A 21253-nucleotide genomic window follows, 5' to 3' on the forward strand; every position below is an offset into this window, starting at 1 on the left:
AACAAAGGAAGCCAGTTGTCTGCTCAAAAACAAGTTGGTGAGTTGTTGTTACTTATATCTTTAAGTTGGGGTTCACAACAAGGGACAATAGTTCTGCTAACTCTTATTTCTTTGTTGTGAAATGTGGGAAAGCAGTGAAATTCGGTCATTAGCGAAAGCTAGCGGCTAACTGATGCTAGCGGCTAACTGATGCTAGTGGCTAACTGATGCTAGCGGCGCTGCTTGTTACAGCTACAAGAGTAGCCATTAGCGTATCAAAGCTAACTCAAAATTGTGGTTGCAACATTAGCTGACATTTCATAGCGGCGTTACAATCGTGCCAATTCAGCACATTGCAGAAGTAAGCAGAAGTAAGGATTAAAAGTTTTTACAATGTAAAATTATAAGTTAGTGACATTTACAGTTAAGTTGACAAAAATCTGAATTCAGAGTTGAGCAAACTCTCAAAAGTTTGTTGCCTTGAAATTTTGAGTTCACCCAACTTTTCTTTTTTTGCAGTGTAGGTTGCCTGAAGAGAAAGTAGGCACACTCTCCTATGTGTTCCAATGGCTTTTGGGTGATGAGTGGGTATCAGGGCAGGAATTTCACGAGGGCCACGAGGGCCATAGCCCTAGCAAATTGGCCTTGTGCCCTTAAAAAAAACATATCTGCCCTGAGGCCACGACGGCCTTGATGCCCCGCCCCACTGCCCCAGTTGGTTTTGCTGTTTCCTAGTCTGCCTCTTTCCTGTCAACACAGCTTTGACACCTGCGACTTTTGGATAAAAAGCATCTTTTGATGACATTCATCATCAGTGGTGGGTTTGATTTGAACCTGGCATGAACCGCTCAACGGGCTATAATGACAGTTTGACACAAAACTATCACTGGCCAAACAAGGAGACTTCATCCAACACACTCTAATCTGTCCCAACACAGTCTCATGTGGAGCACTAATGTCACATATTAAGATACTGAAAATATACTTACACTATTCTTAACATAAAGTTATTTTGCGTTGTGTTGCCGTTGCTCAGCAGAGTGTCTGTCACCCGTCAGTTAGTCAAACCCTGACACACCTCTCTGTCCTCCTCCAAGACATGCACACACATTCACACACTAACACACACGCACTGAATATTCCAAGCTGCCGTGCCTACCGGTCTTGTCCCCACACCATCGCTCCGTGTCTCACCGTCTGCGTGTATAAACCTGTCCAGGCTGTCAGAGGTCAAAACGGTCTAGACCAGGGATGGGCAACTGGAGGCCCGGGGGCCACAAAAGGCCCGCACCCTCACTTGAAGTGGCCCTCAGTACAACTACATGCATTTGAGCATGAAATCTTAAAAGTGCAGTGTAAAAATGCACAAAATGACTTCTTGCAATTAATGTTGGCCTGCTGTTCTTGCACTGAAAAAAAAAAGAAATCACAGTAAGTGGTTATTTTTTATTTGCTTCAAACCTTTTGTATTCCTATTTATACTGTTATACATGCATTTGAGCATGAACTATGTTAAGTTACTGCACTGGACCCTACATGGTTCAGTTTGATGGTTTTAATCGTCAGTACCATATTATTACTTTGATCTCGATCTCCTTTAACTTAATGCTAATCGTAATCAAGGATGAGGACCATTTCATCATACATGATGCATCATAACTTTTTGCTTCTGGTTGGGCCCCATGTTGTGCAGAATGTGCCCTTTTTATTTTTTTGGCCCCGCCCTTCAAACAGTCTGAGTCCGCCACTGCCGAACAGTTTAGTAGAGGAGAGATTCAAAAGAATTAATGCTTGTTTGGTACATCAAGCGTGAGTATGCCATTGAGAGCGCCTGCAACAAAACGCATTGAAAAGCACTTTGAAGTGAAGGTCATGCTATGTTACTACTCTTCTTTTTCATTTTTATGTCAAGTTCCAGAAGACACACGTCACTCACGTCACAGCTCTTGTATTTCACTTTATTTTTTTTTCGTCTTAAAAATTAATTGGTTTGTTACTCCCCAAAGGGTCATTCGTTTTTCGTTCTAAAAATGTAAATGTCCAGTTCTTCTATGTTTCTCTTCTCAGGGTTTCTGATAAAACAATTATTACGATTAAAACGTATAAGAGAGCTATAGTTTACCTAAGCTACACTGTAAAAAAAAATAAAAAAATGTTTTTACAGTAAAAAAAACAGCAGCTGTGGTTGCCAGAACTTTACCGTAATAAATATGGTAGAACTTTTTTTAATATTACGGTAAAAAGATATTGTCACTGTTGATTTCACATTTAAGATTGTCATTTTATTGCATTTTTTCCCGTATAAATAAAACGTTTTTCCATCAAAAGAAACGCTGTTCTGCCATATAATTGACAAGAAAGTACTTTATAAATTCTGCATAAATGAAAGATTTTGCCATTAAATATTACAGTATATTTTTCTTTTTTTTTAATATTTATCAGTTAGAAAAAAGTATTTTTTACAAAGGATAAATGCAAAAAATTACAGTGATGCTTGTATATATATTACAGTATATTTTTGTAACAAACACGGTAACAGTGTATTTTACAGTGGAGTAATGTATTTTTTAAAAACTGTAAAAAATACTCTTTTGGCTGATAAATACATTTAGGGTGTTTCATTGTTACTGAAACTGAATCAACCCATTTATCATTTTACGGTCTTTTACTGTCATGATTTTGCAGTTTTTCACCGTGAAAATCTACAGACATTTTTTTTTTACAGTGTAGGCTACACCAGGTGATTGTTCTCACATGCATGGTGTGATATATCAAGGACTTCATTTCTCTTTAGACAGACAAACGAGCAGGAATTTGCCAGGAAGTCAAACTAGGGCCAGGCTGCGCCAGGAGTAATGCTCGGGGCAGTCAGAGAGGTGAAGCTGCACAATGAAACAGTCAGAAGCACTGCCAAGCACTTCCAGATTAACTATCAAACATTGGCAAGCTATTGCTGTAAAATAAGTCCATCTGAGGTTGCTGGAGCTGGAATTTGCCGATCCCTGCCAGCAGGGTTTATTAAAAATAATTTAGTTTTCAGTGAGGTGAAGGAGTCATTTTATTGTTCTTCATCATATTAAAAACCATAGTAATATTTCCCTTTTTATGTTCTCTCGATGCAGGGGGTGAGTTTGGTTGTTGCAATAAATTAAATTAATTTTTAAGATTTTTTCATCCTTCACCCCCAAAAAAACCCCTACAAAGACATCCAACACTCTGTATCCCAAAGTCAAGGGTCCTTCACGGTGGGATCCTTCCTTCAGAGTAGGGTCCTCCAGAGTCGAGGCCAGAGTCCTTCCTGTCACTGGTGTAACGCAAAAATGGAACAGTCTTCAGTGTGTGCAGCTGTGTGTCATTGCGTAACTAGACGTCCTGCTTAAATTCATCATCGCAATTTTAAAACCAGTTCATGACATGGATGCGTCTTTGGCATCAGAACTCTGACACATATTTGTGGAATTGGAAGAAGATGCTTTAAGGTTGAATCTCCATGATTTACCAAGTAAAAGCCACAAAGTGGATTAAACCTGAATATTTCACTTTTCAAACCTTGGACATGTGAGTGCGACATGTGTTTTTTTTCACGTTGCACTCAGAACTTGCATTGTAGCGAAATCCATGTCAGTATTCCGTGGCTATTCCACGGATTTTGAGTTAATCGAATCCGTGGCTATTTCACGGATTCCTGTGAGACCATGTTGTTCACTGATCCTGGCTGAATTTGGCCGCTACTTAGTTTCATAAAAGCAGCGGCGCATAACTCACCATGGAGATGTGTTCTGTGATTTTTTATTTAACAGTACAGTACAATAACAGTTATTTATAAATAACAGTAACGGATAATAGCGGGCTGTCGGTCTGTTAACACAATAAACAAATGTATAATTTTCTGAATGGCATAGCTACATATACTTTGCACATAGTACATCATCATCTGATGCATATAAATGAATTAACAATAACTTTAGTGACTGAGATGTCATTAATTAACTTAACTGGCAGTGTATCAAGATGACGTTTATTATCTTTTAGCTAAATATTCTGTCATTTGTTTATGTAGCCTTTATATTTTTGCTTGACTTTGAACACAAGTTTTGTAAATTATGTGATAACATTCAGTGTAAACTGAAAATACTTCTATATTTAAATGAATGTTGCACCGCCGGCGTTGCTGTTTCTTCGCTGAACATTTTTAAATCTCCCGGTAGACCGTGAACGCAAGGCTTTATGGGTAGTCGCACGGAGTATACACACATGCATCCTTGGAATTTGGGCAAAAGATGAACTCTGTCCTCTAGAGGATCCTGGACATTGGGACAGTCCATTCATTTCAATGCAAAATGAGAAAACTTATCACTTGATTCATTCAAGTCATTTAAGTCTTTTTTTTTCTTTCTTTTTTTTTTTTTTTTACCAAAAATGCTTTGCCCTGGTTAGGGGGTACTTGGCTAACAAAATATTTAACAGGGGGTACATCACTGAAAAAAGGTTGAGAACCACTGGACTAGACAATAAATTGGAACAGATTAAAAAAATGTATCTGCAAATAATTCAGATGATCCGGTAGGCTTATTTCATGCCACTGGACTTTTTTAAATGTGTGAGCAAACAACAATATGCTACTTCCTGTTCAACCACAAATCTTGTTACCTAATTAAAAGCTCTGGAGTTTAATTCCTGAAGCTTCCTTTCCTCTCCAGACTATCACCCCAGAATGGTGGCCTCTCAAACTAGTCTGCCTGCTGTATAGACTTGTTCAACAAAGGCAGCTAAGCCTTGCTGTTAGATAAAGTCAGTTTCACTTACATAATGTCACTTCACACACAAGCCACACACAAAAACACACTGCTGCAAGTGTTTAATATGGAAATCGATGTACTTGGACCATGTGAACTCTGAAAGCTTAAAATCGACACTGGTGCCATTCATTTTCACTGATGCTTTTCCTGCCAACATGGTGGTGTAAATACAATGAGTCATGTTGTCATGGTGTAACTCAGCTGCAACAGTCAACACAACATGATAACTTCTTGCAAGTGTTTAATATGGAATTAGATGTACTTGGACCACGAAGCAGATTTGCTTCCCATTCCCAAATTAATATAGACAATTACAATATATTTATACAATTCATTACCTGTTATCTAAATTAATTAGAATTCACTTTTTAATACCATAAATCTTTAAGACTGGGTGCAGCCCAGGGACTGGAGTACTGGCAGTACTACTACTTTACAATGTGGCAAAACCTGTACGACCAGTCAGTAACATGTTTTATAATGTTTCTGAGCTGTGATTATATCTGTCATCTGTGCCATTTAATGAAGGATGATCGACAGCCAATATGGTTCACGGGGAACATTAACCCATTAAAGCCAGGAAAGCATTACCGCATTTCTACCATTAAAACCGGGGGCGTTGTTATTCTACAATTAAAGCATGGAAAGCAGATACGTCGTTTTGTAGTATTTGTAGTTTTTTCCACCTATTTTCGGTCTCTTGGCCAATGAAATGCAACAGAATACATGCGGGAGTGTCGCAATGCATCATGGGACTTTTCCAGAACTTTGAAATCATGGCGGAAGACGACTATAGCGGAGGGAGATTAGAAGTAAGTGACGGAAGCAATCTTGATGAAAACAGCACCGGTGATTTTATTGCTGATCCAGACTTTGAACCCTCGGAACCAATCGACTGGGATTTATGGATGAGGAATATGTTTTTAGACGACATATTTTCACCGAAGAACAGACAGATTTGTGGCCATCTGGAGATAATAACAATAATAATAATTGATTGTGATGATGATATAAGAAATCATGACTGTTTATGTCTTATATTACTTTTTACGTCCTTGAGTACCCTGAAAAGTGCAATATAGACAAAATGTATTTTTTTTTTTTTTTTTTTATTACAGTAGGCTAATGAGAACTATGTCCATTTCTTCCAATGGTCATATCATGTTTGCATCTTGCTAGTGGGCATGAATTAGTATTATGCATAGGATTTTTATTCAGTCAAATGTAACATTTGCTGAGTTTGTTGATTTAAAAAAAAAAAAAAAAACTTTATTGAAGGTTTGGATGAATAAATTTACATTTAGATAAACATTTCTATCTGCTACAGAGGCTGAAAAATCTTCTGTTGAATTTCCAGAAAAGCTTCAGGTTTTAGGGGGTTCTTTCAAAATCGCCCAGAGGTTTTCCAGGCTTTTTTTCCAGGTGTTTTAGGCCTCAATGGGTTAAGGAAGGCTTTCATGCAGTTTAGGAAACTAAGGGCTGCACAGAGAGAAACATTGAGGCTGTAGTTCTGAGAGGAGCGCTTCTATAAGAAGGCAAAGGACGCATTTTAAATTTGATTCTTTATATACCGCAATCATGACATCATTTGCAGGGTGCCCACAAATTTAGCACACAAATGGCATCAAAACCAAAAAAAAAAATATATGCTCAAACGTAAAGCAGCCTGTGCAATAAATCAGTGCAGTCATTCTATACAGGCAACAATAACACACTATAAACCATTTAACAGTATCTGTCCGAAAAAGGAATTTTACATTTTTACACCCAGACAGACAAAGCCACCAGCTACAGTATGGAATAATAACTAACTTAATTTAACCAAAATGATAAGATTTACATCCCTCTAACAATGTAGGTAGTGTGAACATCCTGATCACCAGGACTGTGATGTCTGGAGGTTTCACTAGCCTCCAGGTAGCCTGCTATTCCTGAGTTGACTTAAAATGATGCTCATCAATGGTATTGAAGACGTGGCCTTCTCTCATCAGAAACGTCAAGGACGTTCTGTGCAGAAAGAGAGACAGGATGCAAATTGGAGCTTGTTAGACTATATGCAGTATGTGGAGTGATAGTTTGGATATTGCTACACTCAAAAACAGAACTTGTTCCCAGAACAAAATAAAATTATGGAAATAATTTCCACCTAAATAAAATGCTTTAATTTAGCGAGAAACAGTTTTGTTGAGTGAACAAAATGTAAATATGTTGGGTCAACATGATGTATTTGCGTTACTGTTAATTACCAGGGGTCAGTCTAACTAGATTTGTGAGGGTAATTGTAACATACTAACATCATTTTCTTGGGCCATTTAAATGGGTATGACATTATTAAGAGTTACTTTATTTAATAGGGTCGTTACAAGTACTTTTTAAAATAGTGAAGTACATGAATTAATTGTGCTGAGCCAACAAAACAAAGTTAGGTTGAAGTGGTTTAGCTTAAAAGATTACCTTTATCATATGAAAATGAACATAATAGTAATTATTCGGAAAATAAATTATTTTTAAACAGAGTATTATATTCAGCAATTGAATTAGGTTGTTTTAACATAAAGTATTCTAGTAAATTTTACCCATAAGAACAGTTGTCCTTAACGGAAAATTATGGGGGATATACCACAGAACAAGTGGACCACATAGAACACATTTATGAGGTTTTTAAAAAAAAAAAATCTACCCCTAAATGTCAAAGATCTGTGATATGACATATGTTACATTGGGCATTTATGGAAGTTATGTGTATGATATTTCTTATTTTAAAATAAATAAACTAGACACCTTTTCTGCTTACAGAAACACAAATTTGCCTTTTTCTTTACATCTCCACAACACAATTGTGACAGGATAGAATAGGATTATTTTTTGTTTATATTTGGTCAAATGTACTTAGATTAGAATTAGAATTGTTAAATGGGTTTAAACTTAGTCTAGTGACAAAAAATAAAATTTTTGAAATGAGCTACTTCTTCACATTTCTGTTTCCAGTCACACACATATTTTGGAGATGTCACTTCCTGTCACAGTCAAACAGTCTTGCTAAGGGATTTAATGAGTTAACGTGAAGCATAAAGCTGTATATGGGAAATTATAGTATATTATTTAAAGTGTTTGTTACACGCGTGTCACCATGGGTTCTTATGGGTTAAAGTGTTGCATTTTATGCAAAAACTGCATGTTTTAAAACTGTTCAACCACAAAACATTTTATTTAGTAGAAGCTACATGTTAGACTAAGGAGAAGGTAACAGACACCCAGTTTGGATACAGACATATTTAGCATATATTACACTTTCGGCCAGTACACTCAAAAAAAGCAAAGATGAGTGAGGTCAAGAGCTACCTGATGTCTCTCATGCTGAGGTTCTCCAGCTGTGTCCTCAGCTCAGGGAAACTGATGCCAATGTCGCCGACCGAGAACCTCCTTATTACATGCAACAGCTAACACAGGAATCAAGAAATTATTTCCAACACTGAGGTACCATCATATGGCATTTCACTAAATGCATGATGGGTTGAAGAACCTGATAATGAAATAAATTCCCGATAATGTAATAACCCTGATAATGTAATAAAAATCTGCACTTGAGTCCATTGAAAATGTAATAAAACATGATAATGTAATGACTTCCCAATAATGTAATAAAGTGCATTAACCAATAATGTAATACGCTTTTTTTTTTTTTACCAATAATGTAATAAAGTATAACATTAATGTGAAGTTATTACATCATCTGATTAGCCTTCATTTCGCAAGTCCTGATAATGTAATAATTCCCCAATATTGTAATAATTTAATAGCAGACCACCCATGACTTGGGTTCAAGTGGTGATACTAGTGGTGGACTCAAAGTGCAGATTTTTATTACATTATCAGGAATTTAAAACATTATCAGGAATTTATAACATTTTCAGGTTCTACATGGGTTTTATTTTTCCTTTTCGTCAGCAGGAGCATGCCTTTGCAGAGACAATGTCATGGTTAGTTAGGATAACCTCACTGTGGACAGTCTTTATCAAGGACTTTTGTTTTTGTTTAGAGTAAAGAATGTCCACAGTGTGGGCAGTTCATGGAAAGACATTACTGTTGAGTAGGGGTGTGACGATACTCTCAGCTCACGAGACGAGACACGATATTGGGTTCACGAGAACAAGACGAGACAAGATTTTAAGAAAACTACAATGACACAATATATGACTGGACCAACAGACTTTTATTTAACAGGGTTGCACATGCATTTTGAAATGTTTCATTATAGCTATTTACATGCATGATGTAAGCATGAGCTTTTAATAAACTTCTTCTTCCACAAATTGAAACTAAAACTAAAATTTAGAAAAGTTAGAATAAAATATTTCTTTTTTTTCAAGTGCAAACAATATGAGCCATGTTTCCACTAGGGGGAAAGTGGCCACCAGGAAAGTCTCAGGCCACGCCCTCTCAAAAGTCTGCTCACTCTGTGTGTCTCCATTACAAGTTAGCCCCCAGAGGGATTTAGAGACTATGGAGGTGACGTATGGTTTCCGTTCGTCGCGGAATCGCTTAGCGACAGTTTCGCCCGTGATCACAAGAGGTGGATTAAACAAGGGAGACAAAATTGTGGCCGCCGTCGCTAACTGTGCACATCAGCAGCTGATCATAAACAAAGCAGCATGGCTAATTATGCACAGAGTTTCCACTGATCATAAACATAGCGATCCTGAATTAACAGGCATCACTAACTGTGCACAGAGTGTCTGGTGCTTGTTGTAAACAGACAGAGATCACTAAGTGAACACCTCCTGCAGCAGCATCACATACACACTGTACTGCTACAGAGCTAACTGTTAGCCTGTTAGTTCTTACTGTTCTTAACGAGCAGCTCCTTCTCCTTATCTTCTTTTCCTTTTATTGCCCCCACAGGTCACAAATAAAAGTTTGGATAGCTCACAAATCTAATTTTTCACTAATCTAAATTTAATCTCGCGAGATCTCATGGCACGAGATCTCGTCACACCCTTACTGTTGAGTCTTCCAAATGCAATTATAAAAACAATTTTATCCTTTTATTTCAAATATAAATGTCTAAATAATGTAATCATGCAATTTCAAATGTAATGTGATCATTGATGACGTTTTACAAAAAAAAAATTCATTCACTTCACTAAACCGAGTGTAAGTGAGCGCAACAATAAATTAACAATATATTTTACATATTATACATTTTTTTTTGTCATCTCGTCCAAAACCATTTCTACAAAAAATGTGTGAAAACATCTACTTTATCTTGTATATCATTAAAATTTCACATTTTGAAAAATCAACTTCTTAGATCACTTGTCACAACAGCATTCAGACATTTAAACCTTAACCCTCTGGAGTCCACACTCAAGTTTCAATGTCCAATTTAGTGCGTCACCTCTTTTTCAACAAAAGTTAAAATCACCACGACCAAGTGTAACATAATAATACTTTTTCAGAGATTTGGCAGATTTTGCAGTGTGCGTTTCAACATTTTTAATGCAATCTTTTTTTTTGTTTACCGTTTTTTTTTGTGATTTTGGGCTATTTTTTGTGTGTTTTTATCTGTGTTTTTTGTGTGTGTTCTGTGTGTTTTTATGGGTTTTTTGTAATTTTTTGGTGTGTTTCTTGTGTGTTTTTTGTAAAAAAAAATGTGTGTTTTTTGTATGTTTATTTGTGTTTTTTGTAATTTTGAGTGCATTTTTGTTTGTTTTTTAGGTGTTTTTTGTATTTTTATTTTATTTGTGTTTCAAAATGTTGATCCAGTAAGTCAAAATGACAAAATAATAATCAGGTGAGGTTGTGCTGAAAAAGATGATACCAGCATGGCATGGTGATCATTATTTAAGTTGCATATTCAGGCAGAATGAAAAAGAGTCAAAAACCAACAAAATAGCCCCAGATTCCAAAGGGTTAATGCATAGGAAGTTGACAAATTTGAACTGAAATCTTCCTGACTTCAGAGGTTTAAAGGAAAATCAGGTTTGAACTTTTTCCAGTAAAAGTTACCATTTTGTCTTGATGGGCTGTACTAACTTTGCACTCTCTACCTCTGTTGTAGACATTTGGGAAATAACCACTTAATAGTCGGATTTCAGAAAATAGGCCTTCTATAAGAAGTGAGGAGCATTTATGGGTACAAGCTGGGAACCAGCCTACCTTACATATTTCAAGGGTGCTGAGTCCCAAAAAAAATGGTTCCCAACCGAAATTTTGAGTTTTTGACCTCCTAATTTGTATATCAAATGGCCACCAAATTGCCCATCTTGCACAGTCATTGGACCACTTCCCCTTAGTTTTTTTGTAAGTAGGCAATCAAGATGAGGAAATTAAGTTTCTGGATCTATAGTCTAGGGTCAGAGCAAGGTTATAGTGGAGGCTCAGTGCCTTTTTTATGTATGTATATATATATATATATATATATATATATATGTATATGCAAAATACCAACTGGAACATTTAAAAGTGATTGATTGAATATTTATGTCGGCCTTAAAAAATGACACAAATAATGCTTAATTTCACCTTAAAAGTTGGTATTTTGCATATATATATATAAATATACATAAAAAAAGACACTGAGCCTATGTCCTTGCTTTGACCCTAGACTATAGATCTAGAAACTTAATTTGGTTAATGGTCCAACGACTGAGCAAGATGGGCAATTTGGCCGCCATTTTGATATGCAAATGAGAAGGTCAAAAACTCGAAAATCCCCTGGGGATCCAATTTTTTTTTTGATTCAGCACCATTGAAATAAGTAAAGTAAGCCAGTTCCTGACTTGTACCCATAAATGCTCCTCACTTTCACTTTTTGGACAATTCTGTCTAGACTATAAACTAAACAGCAATTATTGGGGGTAAACTGATCCTTTAAGCCCACTTACCTGACCCTGGACAGAAGACAAACCAATTGGGAAGATGCTTTCAGGATGTCCACCAGCACTATGTCCAGCAGCAATGGGATTCATATTCACATCAAATGCCTGGATAAATAATATAACAAACAGAAACAATTAATAAATAAAGAGTTGTGCACATTCGATTCTAAGACACATACTCTGCACCTTAAAAAAAAGCAATGCAGGGATCCCACAACACAATGAAAACTGTTTCCAAAGACAATACAAAGAGATGCACATGGCTGCAACATGCAGTGCTGTTATTGAGTTATTGGCTAATTTTTTAATATTGTGATGGCATGATTACGATATTATTGCAGATATTTCAATCAATCAGACTTTATTTGTATAGCACTTTTCATACAAGAGAGATGCAACACAAAGTGCTTCACATAAAAAAGGAGAAAGTAATAATAATAAAATTAATTAGATAAAATAAAAAAAAAAAGGTTAAAAAAAAGGTAAGAAAAAAATAAATAGAATAAAATAAGAATGAATGAATGAATGAATATATAAATAAATAAAAGTAAAATAAATAATAAAAAGGTTAAATAAAACTAGATAAAAATATAAAAACAATAAATAAATAATTAAGGAGTAGAACATGGTGAAAAAAATATATAAAAATAAACTAATAAATAGTAGCAAATAAATAAATAAAGATGTCATAACACTAAGGTGCAAAAGCAGAAAAATCTCTAAAAATGGTTCAAGTAAAAGCCAAATTAAAAAGATACGTCTTAAGTTTGCTCTTAAAAATATGAACCGTCTCTGATGGCCTCCGGCCTTCAGGTCTTTACTGTTAACGCGAGATTATCATTTTGCTTATCATAGTATCTGAATCGTGCGATCACAATGATGGATAGCCAAGTACTGGTTTCCATTGTCTTGTGAACTTCTTAGAACTTTTTGTTTTCGCATGTGTTGTCAAGTTGGTGAAGATGTTTCTTCATTTGCTTGCGTTGTGTCCTTTTGTGTCCATCAGGGTCACTGTACAAATGCAGTAACATGTCAAATTCTGAATTTCTGAAGAGGAAAAAATGTTGTATCCCAGTCTATAGTCTGCTCAATAACTAAGTCTGCAGCTAACTACTTGCCAGCGTTGTAGTAGAAACCCAGTTAACCCTTGTGTAAAAAGTATAACAGCCATGGTCCTCAAGGGTCAAAAATTGATGTTGTAAGATTGATTTGCTGTCATCTAAAAATGAACAATGTTTTCAAAACATAAGTTTCACTAAAAGTTGACATAACCTACTCTGTACATTCCCATCAAGACATTTTTTTTAAAACTTACATTCAGGTTTTATTAGTTTTTTCTCTTGAAATGAGGCCTGATTTTGTATATTTGATTAAAATTGACCAATAATAATGAAAAAGATATGAAAATTATACATCAATGTGTTGGTCATGGGTTGCCTTAAAAGGTGAAAAAAAAAGTTGTAATAATTTTTTTCTATATGTCCTAAAACTAGTCTAATGTCATGGGGTCCTTTTTGACCCCTGAGGAGCACTGGTGCTATAAAAATTTATAAAACACGTAAAAATGTATGAAGAAAGTTGAAATTTATATTATCTAAAAAGCATGCAGAGGGTAACATATGCTGAACATTTCAGATGAAAGTTAACCTATATTATATCGTATGTTGAAAATTATTTGGGGTCAAAAAGGACCCCAAGAGTACAGGAGGGTTGAACTTAAATATTTTGTAAAATTAGGATTTGTGTTTTCCTTTACCTTTCCAAAAAGCTGCATATGGGCTTGTACCACTTCCAACATATGGGATGTGATCTCATTCAGGTCGTTGATACAGCGAACATTCATTGCCAGCAATGACCTTTGACCCTAATGCAACATAAAAAAGGTAGGAGTCACAGGTCACAAAAGTAATGTTCACTTCCCTGAACGAAGGTTATTATAGTTAGCGAAAACTAACGAAATAACAAAAACTAGGATTGAAAAAACATGTTCGTTAACTGAAATAAAAATAAAATCAAGAGTTTTAAAAAAACCAAAAAAAACCATAACTAACTGAAACTGTAGTTTGTGGTTATAAAACTAAAATTATAGTGAAAATGTCTTTAGTTTTCATCTTTGTCAACTTTTTTCATAAGTAAACCTTTTTGGTTGATATGAAATCTATTTCATCTATCTGGTTTTATGACTTAATACACTTTTTGGGGCTGAGATGGATCAGACAAAGGAAATAGAGGCAACATTATTATTACTTTTTTTGAATCTGGCACCCAACAAATACCCCATTACAAAAAAACTAAAACTAACACTTAAACTAATAAAAACTAAACTAAAAGTAAGCGTTTTCCAACAAGCAAACTCACTCTAAAAACTAATTAAAACAAACTGAATTTGAAAACAAAAAAATCACAACGAAATTAAAACTAAAACTAATGAAAAATCCCAAACTATTATAACCTTTCCCTGAACCCTTTGTTTGTATTACTTACACTGAAATTGCGCAGACTTCCAATAACCTTCACATACGTTCCAGGAGAAGCAAATGTCATTGGAGCACAGTCCTGTGAGGAAAATAGTTTGAAACTTGTTTAGCAGAACAATGCAGTTTGCATTGCTTAAAAGTTGTGAACAGATCCTGTTGCTGCTACTGGCCTCGGAGTTAACCCACTGCTTCACATTTAAAGGTGGTCCAGTCATGTCATCCACAGCGTACTGGATGTTTGTCACAAAGGGAGCCAATCCTCTGATGATGCCCACTACAGACACCTGCAGCGAGAGGAAGCACAAGTGAATAAAATTCAGCATAACAAGTTATCCAATGTGGGATATTCTAGGTGTTCCAAGAAGTGAACAAGTCAGCATTAAACTGAAAGGTTTTTGAATGAAACCCATAACAAGTATGGTATCATTTACCCTTCAAAATTATCATAGGAACCCTACATTAGAGATGGGACAAACTCACTGTTTTACAAGTACGTCGCAAATGTCGGGGGTCGGGTGGTGACCCCAGACTTCAAAGCCAACACTCAGTGCCAAATCAGGTCAGAACAACAAGTCCAAAGTCACACCAAGTCCTACACTTTGTGCCACGAGTCATTATTTAAGTCATTAGGGCTGTTTCCACTACCGGACAATACCGAGAATGAGGCGGGTCTCACTTGCTGAAACACCCCTAATGCAGTCCGAAGCCGGCTTTTTTCGTCCCTGTTGAAGAGCAGGGTCTTTTTTCTCCCCTGAAAACAGTCTGGTTACTGATTGGATAGATCGCTAAGCAGGATGTGACGTAGTACTCTACACCAGCTATTCTCAACCTTGGGGTCGTGAGATGATTTCTGGGGGTCGTCAAATCATTTTGGAAGTCAGCTCTGTCTCCACTGTGTTAAAATGTTAAAGGCATTTTATGCCTTTTTTTTAAAAGAAAAAAAACATGACTCTACTGTAAAATACACTGGCAATATACTGTAATATATATATATATATATATATATATATATGATCATGGTCAACTGATCACCACCTGGTGGTGAGTTGGATCAGGTGGCGGGGGAGGATGCTAGACAGACCTGGCAAACCCAAACGCGTAGTGAGGGTGAACTGGGAACGTCTGGCAGAGGCCCCTGTCTGCAGGGTCTTCAACTCACGCCTCCGGAAGAATTTCTCCAACATCCCGGGTGAGGCTGGGGACATGGAGTCCGAATGGGCCATGTTCAAAGCCTCAATTGTTGACGCGGCTGGTAGGAGCTGTGGCCTGAAGGCCGTCGGTGCCTGTCGTGGCGGCAACCCAAGAACCCGCTGGTGGACACCAGCGGTGAGGGAGGCCGTCAAGCTGAAGAAGGAGGCCTTTCGGTCTTGGCTGGCCGAGGGGTCTCTGGAATCAGCAGACAGGTACCGTTCGGCCAGAAGGGCTGCAGCTGCGGCAGTCGCTGAAGCAAAAACTCGGGTATGGGAGGAATTCAGGGAGGCCATGGAGGAGGACTGTCGGTCGGCCTCAAAGAGGTTCTGGAAAACCGTCAGGCGACTCAGGAAGGGAAAGCAGGGCTTGGCCCAAGCTGTGTTCAGCGGGGGAGGAGACCTGCTGACCCGACCTGGGGATGTCCTTAGACGGTGGAAAGAACACTTTGAGGAACTCCTTAATCCAGCCAAAACGTCCTCCGTAGAGGAGGCAGAGTCTGAAGACTCAGGGGAAGACTCATCAATATCCCTGGCCGAGGTCGCCGAGGTAGTTAAAAAGCTGCCCGGCGGCAAGGCGCCAGGGTTGGATGAGATTCGCCCCGAGAGTCATGGTTGACACGCCTCTTCAGTGTCGCGTGGAGGTCTGGGACAGTGCCTGTGGATTGGCAGACCGGGGTGGTGGTTCCCATTTTCAAAAAGGGGGACCGGAGGGTGTGTTCCAATCACCGTGGAATTACACTTCTCAGCCTCCCCGGGAAAGTCTACTCCAGGGTGCTGGAAAGGAGGCTCCGGCTGATTGTCGAACCGCAGATTCAGGAGGAACAATGCGGCTTTCGTCCTGGCCGTGGAACAGCGGACCAGCTCTTTACCCTTGCGAGGCTTCTGGAGGGGGCATGGGAGTTTGCCCATCCAGTCTACATGTGTTTTGTGGATTTGGAGAAGGCTTATGACCGTGTCCCTCGGGGAGTCTTGTGGGGGGTACTGCGGGAGTATGGGGTACCGGGCTCGTTGCTACGAGCTATCCGGTCCCTATATAACCAAAGTGAGAGCAGTGTCCGCATACTCGGCACAACGTCAAACACGTTCCCGGTGGGTGTTGGCCTCCGCCAGGGTTGCCCCTTGTCTCCGATTCTGTTCGTGGTCTTCATGGACAGGATCTCAAGGCGCAGCCGGGGGGAGGAAGGGATCCGGTTTGGTGACCTCAGAATTGCATCTCTGCTTTTTTGATGTGGTTCTTTTGGCCTCATCAAGCCGGGACCTCCAGCACTCACTGGGGCGGTTTGCAGCCGAGTGTGAAGCGGTTGGGATGAGAGTCAGCACCTCCAAGTCTGAGGCCATGGTTCTCTGCCGGAAAACGGTGGACTGCCCCCTCTGGGTGGGGAGAGAGGTACTGCCTCAAGCGAAGGAGTTCAAGTATCTCGGGGTCTTGTTCACGAGTGAGGGTAGAATGGAGCGTGAGATGGACAGGCGGTTTGGTGCAGCGTCAGCAGTGATGCGGGCGTTGTACCGGACCGTCGTGGTGAAGAAGGAGCTGAGCCTGAAGGCAAAGCTCTCGATTTACCGGTCCATCTACGTTCCAACCCTCACCTATGGTCATGAGCTCTGGGTAGTGACCGAAAGAATGAGATCGCGGGTACAAGCGGCCGAAATGAGCTTCCTCCGTAGGGTGGCTGGGCTCAGCCTTAGAGATAGGGTGAGGAGCTCAGACATCCGGAGGGAGCTCGGAGTAGAGCCGCTGCTCCTTCGCGTCGAAAGGAGCCAGTTGAGGTGGTTTGGGCATCTGGTAAGGATGCCTCCCGGGCGCCTCCCGTTAGAGGTGTTCCGGGCACGTCCAACTGGTAGGAGGCCCCGGGGAAGACCCAGAACACGGTGGAGGGATTATATCTCTCGCCTGGCCTGGGAACGCCTCGGGGTCCCCCAGGAGGAGCTGGACGTTGTGGCTGGGGAGAGGGGCGCCTGGAATGCCCTGCTTAGCCTGCTGCCCCCGCGACCCGGCCCCGGATAAGCGGACGAGAATGGATGGATGGATGGATATATGATCCATCACTGTAACTTTTGCATTTATTTTTTGTAAAAAATACTTTCTCACTCTTAAATAAGTACTAAAAACCACATCTCTAACAAAAATATACCATAATATTTAATGGTAAAATCTTTAATTCATGCGGCATTTATGAAGTATTTTCTTGTCAATTATATGGCAGAACCGCATATCTTTTGATGGAAAAACTTTATTTTTTACAGTAAAATATGGAATAAAATGGCAATCTTAAACGTGAAATCAACAGTGCTAATATCATTTTACTGTAATATAAGAAAAAAGTTGCACCGTATTTATTACGGTAAAGTTCTGGCAACCACAGCTGCCGTTTTTTTACTGTAAAAACAACTTCTTCTTTTTTTACAGTGTGGAGGGCATATTAGGTAACCATAAAATCATATACAGCCCCTGTCTGGTGCCACCATTTGAAATTGTCAAGAACCACCAATGGTACTCATACCTGGTTGATCTCCATGTGGCAGATTGCAAAGGTGTCTTTGACTTGAGAGGCAGACAGCAGCTGGGACACTGTGCAGGGCAAAATCTGAAGACTTGACGTCTGTGGTAAGATCAGGGTGAAATAATTGCAGAAGTCTGGATGAACACATTTTCTTCTTATCCTTATGCTGGGCTTACAACAAACGATTTTCACAGTTTTACTGGAGTCACGGTGCTCCCGTCATCTCCATGGTTAAGTTTAAGGTAGTAATCTGCTGTTTCATATCAGTCTTTTCCTAGTCTTGGGTTTGAATCATATCAAACGTGTTTGATATTATCTCAAGTCTCAGTGACGTAACACAATCAACAACCAATAAATGAGTGGGGGAAAGGTCCCCGGTTCCAGACCGGCCAGTAAAACCACTTCCACAGGAAAAAGGAACATCACAATAATGCCAGTAAGCTCAGTCCTCAATAAAAATATGTGATGTCATATATTTAGATGTTTCTTAGTGAAGAAAACAGTAAGGAGACCCAGTTAAAATGTATAAATGTATACATAAATAAGTAATAAATAATGGATGATTAACAAAATGAAAGTTAATAGAGCTGATAAATATGATTATTCAATTAAACACATTATAATTAAATAGGACATAAATGTATATTATGCATTCATTTCTAAATGTTCCTTTCCCTTATTCTTCCTTATATCTATTTTTACTGTAAAATAGTCAACTTTTCATGTGATGAAAACAGAAACCCTTTTTCAGCTTTGTGAGGGGCATTTAGTGGCATCTTCTATTCTTTGTGTTGTTGTTTTTTCATCTAAATCTAAATATCTGACATCACTATATTTTTATTGAGGACTGATCTTACTAGCATTATTGTGATGTTCCTTTTTCCTGTGGAAGTGGTTTTACTGGCCGGTCTGGAACCGGGGACCTTTCCCCCGCTCATCTATTGGTTGGTGATTGTGTTACGTCACTGAGACTTGAGATCATATCAAACACGTTTGATATGATTCAAACCCAAGACTAGGAAAAGACTGACATGAAACAGAGCAGATTACTACCTTAAACTTAACCATGGAGATGACGGGAGCGCCGTGACTCCAGTAAAACTCCAGATTTACTAAAGACTTTCAGTTTGTAGTCTGGGACTGGGGAAACCTTTTGGTGTAAACCCAGCATTAGATGTGAGCAGGTGTATGCTGATAGTCTTCCTGGAGTTTTTTCCAAATCTTTTCAAAGTCTTCTGATGTATACGTAGCATTACACAGAATTTCAGGTAAAAGATACTCACTTTTGATTTTGCTGCTTTGCGGCTGGTCATCCCATCAGGGGACTGACTGCAAGCTGTGCATAAGTAAAAGATACAAACCATATTCGACATGTTACTGTTATTTAGATTGACCTCAATATTTGCTAACTTACCTTGGTTCCACATGACAAACTGTCTTCAAATGTAACTGTCACATGGGAAGCTACAGGTATGCTTCAATAAAAACTGGAGACTTTTAGACCACCAAAAGGCAAAACAGAAACAACAGTGAGGCTGGAAGCATTGGGAGACTGCAGCTAATTCTGGTAGCAGGTTCTTTGTGTCCAGGCCATCAGGTGAACTGAATTACTGTAATTACCTGAGGTGCAGTGCAGGAGCAGATCAAATGGGCTGAGGAGAAAACTGCCAGTTTTAAAACCATTTGTACACTGTAAAAAAAAATCATGTTGTTTTAAGGGTAAAAAAATGGCAGCTGTGGTTGCCAGAACTTAACTGTAATAAATACGGTGCAACTTTTTCTAATATTACGGTAAAAAGATATAAGCACTGTTGATTTCACATTTAAGATTGCCATTTTATTCCATATTTTACCGTAAAAAATAAAACGTTTTTCCATCAAAAGAAAAGCTGTTCTGCCATATAATTGACAAGAAAATACTTTATAAATGCCGCATGAATTATAGATTTTACCATTAAATATTACAGTATATTTTTGTTAGAGATATGGTGTTTAGTACATTTAACAGTGAGAAAAAGTATTTTTACAAAATTCAAAAATGATGGCTTGTATATATATTACAGCATATTTTGGTTACAAACACGCACCATGCTTTTCACAGTGGAGTAATATATTTTAAAAAATAAAATAAAAACTACTGTTTTGGCTGATATATACATTTACAGTGTTTCATTGTTACTGAAACTGAATTAACTCATTTATCATTTTACATCTTTTACTGTCATGGTTTAGACATTTTTAGTGTATTCTCCATTTCTTTAAAGCAATTCAATAATTATTCAACTCATTTTATTAAAAATCAATTCAACAGTGATTGACAGGTGTTCACAACGCTTTTGATAAACTTCATTTAATCTCTTCAAAATATGTTACAATGACAGGAGAGGAAAAATTGTTCATACAAAAGTGTGAGAAGTAGTTTGCCTGGCTGTGAGTGTGGATTTTATTGTTCGTAAAATAATTCCAGGTGGTCTTCATCTGACACAGGACATCTGTTAGGACTTGGATTAGTTATCACAGACCTACATCGTATCTACTTGAACTTACATATTTCAAACACTGAGTGGCTCATGTAATTAATTACAGGAAGAAAGATGACAATCTGATCCCACTAAATGGTAGGAAACCTTCTCAGTGACCTATAAGGCTTTCAGGAAATGAGGTTACTCAGGTGCAAAGTAATAAAAAAAATATTACTTATCCAAACCATCCAAGGGCTTTTGCAATTCAGTCCAAACCAAACCTCAAGGAAAGAACCTTAAACATGCATTCTTTGTAGTGGCCAGCAGGGGGCGACACAAGGTGGCTGCAAAAAAAGTCCTGCTTCTCACTTGATATGTTTTCGCAGTAAACATTCTCCTTATAAGTTTATGGTTTCAGTAGTTTCAAGTTTTAAGTCATTGTCAATATGACATGGTCTTCATTTTGTAAATTATGGTCCCATTTAGACCCAAAAAGCAAATAAATCAGGGTATGCTTTGGGCCGTGGCTACCATGTGATTGGCAAGCTGTTACCACAGTAGACTGTTTTTTTTATCTTTTCACCTTTCACGCTGTACAAGTTGTACCACAATAACATGTCACCATTAGACTCCGCATCTTGGCCTCTCTACCGGCTATCCCTAGCGTTAGCCAACGACAGAGCATTATTTAGGCCCCCAATCTGTTCTGCGCATATACTGGTTGCAAAAAACAAAAACAAAAAACCTTGTGTTGACAGCCATAAACCAAGATGGCGATGGGTAAATCGTCATGAACGTAAAAAGCTCAAGGCTTCAAAACTTGATCCTGCAACCCAGTGGTTGACAGTGAGTATGTCCACTATTATTACGGCTGTTTCCACTACAGCCCAATACCCAGAATGAGGCGGGTCTCACTCGCCAAAACGCCCCTAATTTGAATACGAGCAGTCCGGAGCCGGCTTTT

General features: G+C 38.4%; 1 protein-coding gene across 2 annotated transcripts; it reads right to left on the reverse strand.

Moving 5' to 3' along the window:
* Nucleotides 1-6325: 6325 nt before the first annotated feature.
* LOC131985600 (replication protein A 32 kDa subunit-like) lies at nt 6326-19454 on the reverse strand. Of its 2 annotated transcripts, none has more exons than XM_059350794.1 (9): nt 19242-19454; nt 19111-19163; nt 17828-17926; nt 14307-14420; nt 14144-14215; nt 13416-13523; nt 11666-11764; nt 8121-8201; nt 6326-6785 (listed from the first exon to the last, which is right to left on the reverse strand). In XM_059350794.1, exons 1-8 carry the CDS (start codon nt 19252-19254, stop codon nt 8163-8165), a joined length of 597 nt encoding a protein of 198 aa, XP_059206777.1. In that variant the 5' UTR covers nt 19255-19454; the 3' UTR covers nt 6326-6785; nt 8121-8162. The 2 variants fall into 2 exon arrangements, with proteins under 2 accessions (XP_059206777.1, XP_059206776.1); XM_059350793.1 differs by having other exon boundaries at nt 8121-8218.
* Between the last annotated feature and the right edge of the window lie 1799 nt (nt 19455-21253).

Source organism: Centropristis striata, chromosome 14, assembly GCF_030273125.1.
Source record: "Centropristis striata isolate RG_2023a ecotype Rhode Island chromosome 14, C.striata_1.0, whole genome shotgun sequence".
Lineage (NCBI taxonomy): Eukaryota > Metazoa > Chordata > Actinopteri > Perciformes > Serranidae > Centropristis > Centropristis striata.